Source organism: Nestor notabilis, unplaced genomic scaffold, assembly GCF_000696875.1.
Source record: "Nestor notabilis isolate BGI_N333 unplaced genomic scaffold, ASM69687v1 scaffold3525, whole genome shotgun sequence".
Taxonomy (NCBI): Eukaryota; Metazoa; Chordata; class Aves; order Psittaciformes; family Psittacidae; genus Nestor; species Nestor notabilis.
In genome coordinates, this window is record NW_009928656.1 from 18534 (window position 1) to 21110 (window position 2577).

A 2577-nucleotide genomic window follows, 5' to 3' on the forward strand; every position below is an offset into this window, starting at 1 on the left:
ACACCATAAACTAATGGTGATTAAAAAAAAACCCTGATAGCTGTAATCATCTCAGGTATAACATAAATACGATTTATGCCTGTGATTTTAATATCATCACTACATTGTATTTAATGGCAGACTTAACCCCCAGTTATTCTAAGCGTTACTCAGTATAGGCAATGGCACAGAGAACCAATGCAATACTGTTATCAGCTGCAGCTGTTCAGTTCCCCAAAAGCCTTCCCCACCAAACCTGTAGCTTTTAAGACACAGCAGAAAGGGAGGTGTATTGACATCCTTGTGATACTGAGCTGGAAGAAACTCTTATTAGGGTGAAAATCTTAGGGGGAAAAAAAGGGAGGAAAAAACCCAAACCAAAAAAGGCCAGAATAAAATCCCAAATGGTCCAAGTCTGAACTGAAAAATCACCTCAGGTTTTTTCACACAGAACTGCATTATGTAAACTTTTACACAGCTTTTGATAGTAGCACCACAACTCAACCCAGCGTAGTTGAAATTAATAGCTGTACTAAGTAATGTCACATAAACTAATTTGCCAGAGCAAATGCCAGCCAGTCACAATATGAAATTATTCTTATCTCTACTGGTCTGACTGAAGTGAAATCAATGAAGGATACAAATACTGCATCTTCTGTCAGATGAGAAAATTCTTCACTGGGATACACTGCAGCAGCCTACCTCTGCCTGCCCTACACTGAACAGACCAACAACAGTTCTGTTTTTCCCATTACATTTAAAACCACAATATATACAAAAATAGTTTTATTTAAAGTAATGTTCAATCCAGCCTATTACGAAGGCTAAAAAAATCCCCCCTTGCTTGTAACTTGCAAGTGCACAACTCAGCTTTCCACAGATCTCAGCTGGTGAGCCTTTCTCTTCTTCTTAGAGGAGAGAAGCACATTAGGTCTGTGGGCCTACAAAGTATCTTTCATTCCCTAGCACTGACTTTTGAGATACATCCTTTTGACAAGACGGCACAGGAAAAACACATAATGAAAAACATTCTTTATTAAGAGATTTCAGAAGTCATTCTCTGAGTCATAATCCTCAGCTTTTTGCAGTGGCCACTTAATATCAATTATTAGATCTATGGAGAGCAGCTCTGCAACACAATGAAGAACTGAGATGACTAAGTGGTATTTGCAATACACTGATTCTAAGCCTTTCCCATTCATAGGCAGGGGCTCATTTTTTCTGAGTGAATTTATGGCTCTGAGATAGAATTTGGTAAAGCTGTTTCGTTCTGTTGTCCCATACAAGGACTTGGGAATACTTAGCAGCGCATCAGCAACTACATCAGATACAACAGCTACCTCTGACTGCTGAAACTGTTTTGCGTAGTACCGAATATAGTAATGTAACAGGACTTCAAAGTAACCTCCTGCTGGCAAAACTGACCCTGCTTTTATGAGGGAGACAGAATAATTCTGTGCAGTGCTTACACAACTCTTTCCATGTTTTAATGGGACTATATTGCAGCTGACTTTCTCTAGGTCTTTGCCAGCATCTAGGCTTTCACACATGGTGCCTGCATTAGCCTTACATGCTAATACAGCAGTGCTGTGGTGCTTCTGACTGTCCACAAGAGAATCGTTTTTACAGTTCACGTGCACGGCACCCAGGTGCTCGCATTTTGCATGCGGTTTCTGTACACCTTGTGAAGAGCCATCTCCTTCAGTGGCACCACTGAATTCCTTGATGTGCAAGATGGGATTTGAGAGTATTTGCAAGTCTGTTTGCACACATACTGGATTACTGCATCCCTGCAAATCTGTGTCTACAATCTGTGTCTCTGCTTCATCCCTCTGTGCTTTTGACTGACCTTCAGAAACCTGACTACTGTTACAATAATTATTTTCTATTGCAAGTTGCTTCTCAGTAGCTGAAGAATACCAACTGCAAACACCCGAGACTTCACCCTGGCTTTCGCCTTCTGCTTTGCATTTCTCCCTCTGTTCAGCTGTTTTAAAGAGCTGTTGCAGCATTACAAATGCCTCTTGTAAAGCAGCAGCATGTTGCTCATTAACACTCTCGACTGGCCCACAGAGAATAAGGCAATGGGGCTGAAAGGTGCACATGCTGGTGAAGCCAATGTGAGCACATCTCTTTGAGCCGAGCAGTAAGGGCTGGCAAAATGTTGCCACCGCAGTTTCAGTGATTCCTCCGAGCATGTTATCACCAAACGGTGCGTAGGGTGAGACTCCTGTGATTTCACAAATGAGGGCCATTTCTTCTGATGATAAGCACTCTACCACAGATATACCGTACAATTTCGCATAGTAAATAACTATTTCCTCCTGCTTCACGCTCGACAGTAACAGCCTGATGTTGTTGCTCTGCAAGTGTTTTATTAAAGCTTCTGTCCTCCTTGTGATCCATTGCAGGGAAGCCTGATACTGACCCTCGGAGTCGACAACAAACTCGACGCTGGGGGCCGACAGGGCGGGCCGGAGGGGCTCGGTGACGAGCACGGCCCGCAGCTCCCCTCCTGCCGGACTGTAGGTCGCGAAGTCCCTGCGGAGGACAAGCCCGGGCAGGACCCTGGAGCTCGCCACGGGGAGGCCGGCCACG

General features: G+C 43.8%; 1 protein-coding gene across 1 annotated transcript; it reads right to left on the reverse strand.

Moving 5' to 3' along the window:
- Positions 1-1025: 1025 nt before the first annotated feature.
- On the reverse strand, positions 1026-2573 carry BBS10 (Bardet-Biedl syndrome 10; the record flags this gene model as incomplete). Its single annotated transcript, XM_010014595.1, has 1 exon — positions 1026-2573. A coding segment is annotated over one exon (1548 nt), but the record flags the coding sequence as incomplete, so codon positions are not given.
- Positions 2574-2577: the final 4 nt, after the last annotated feature.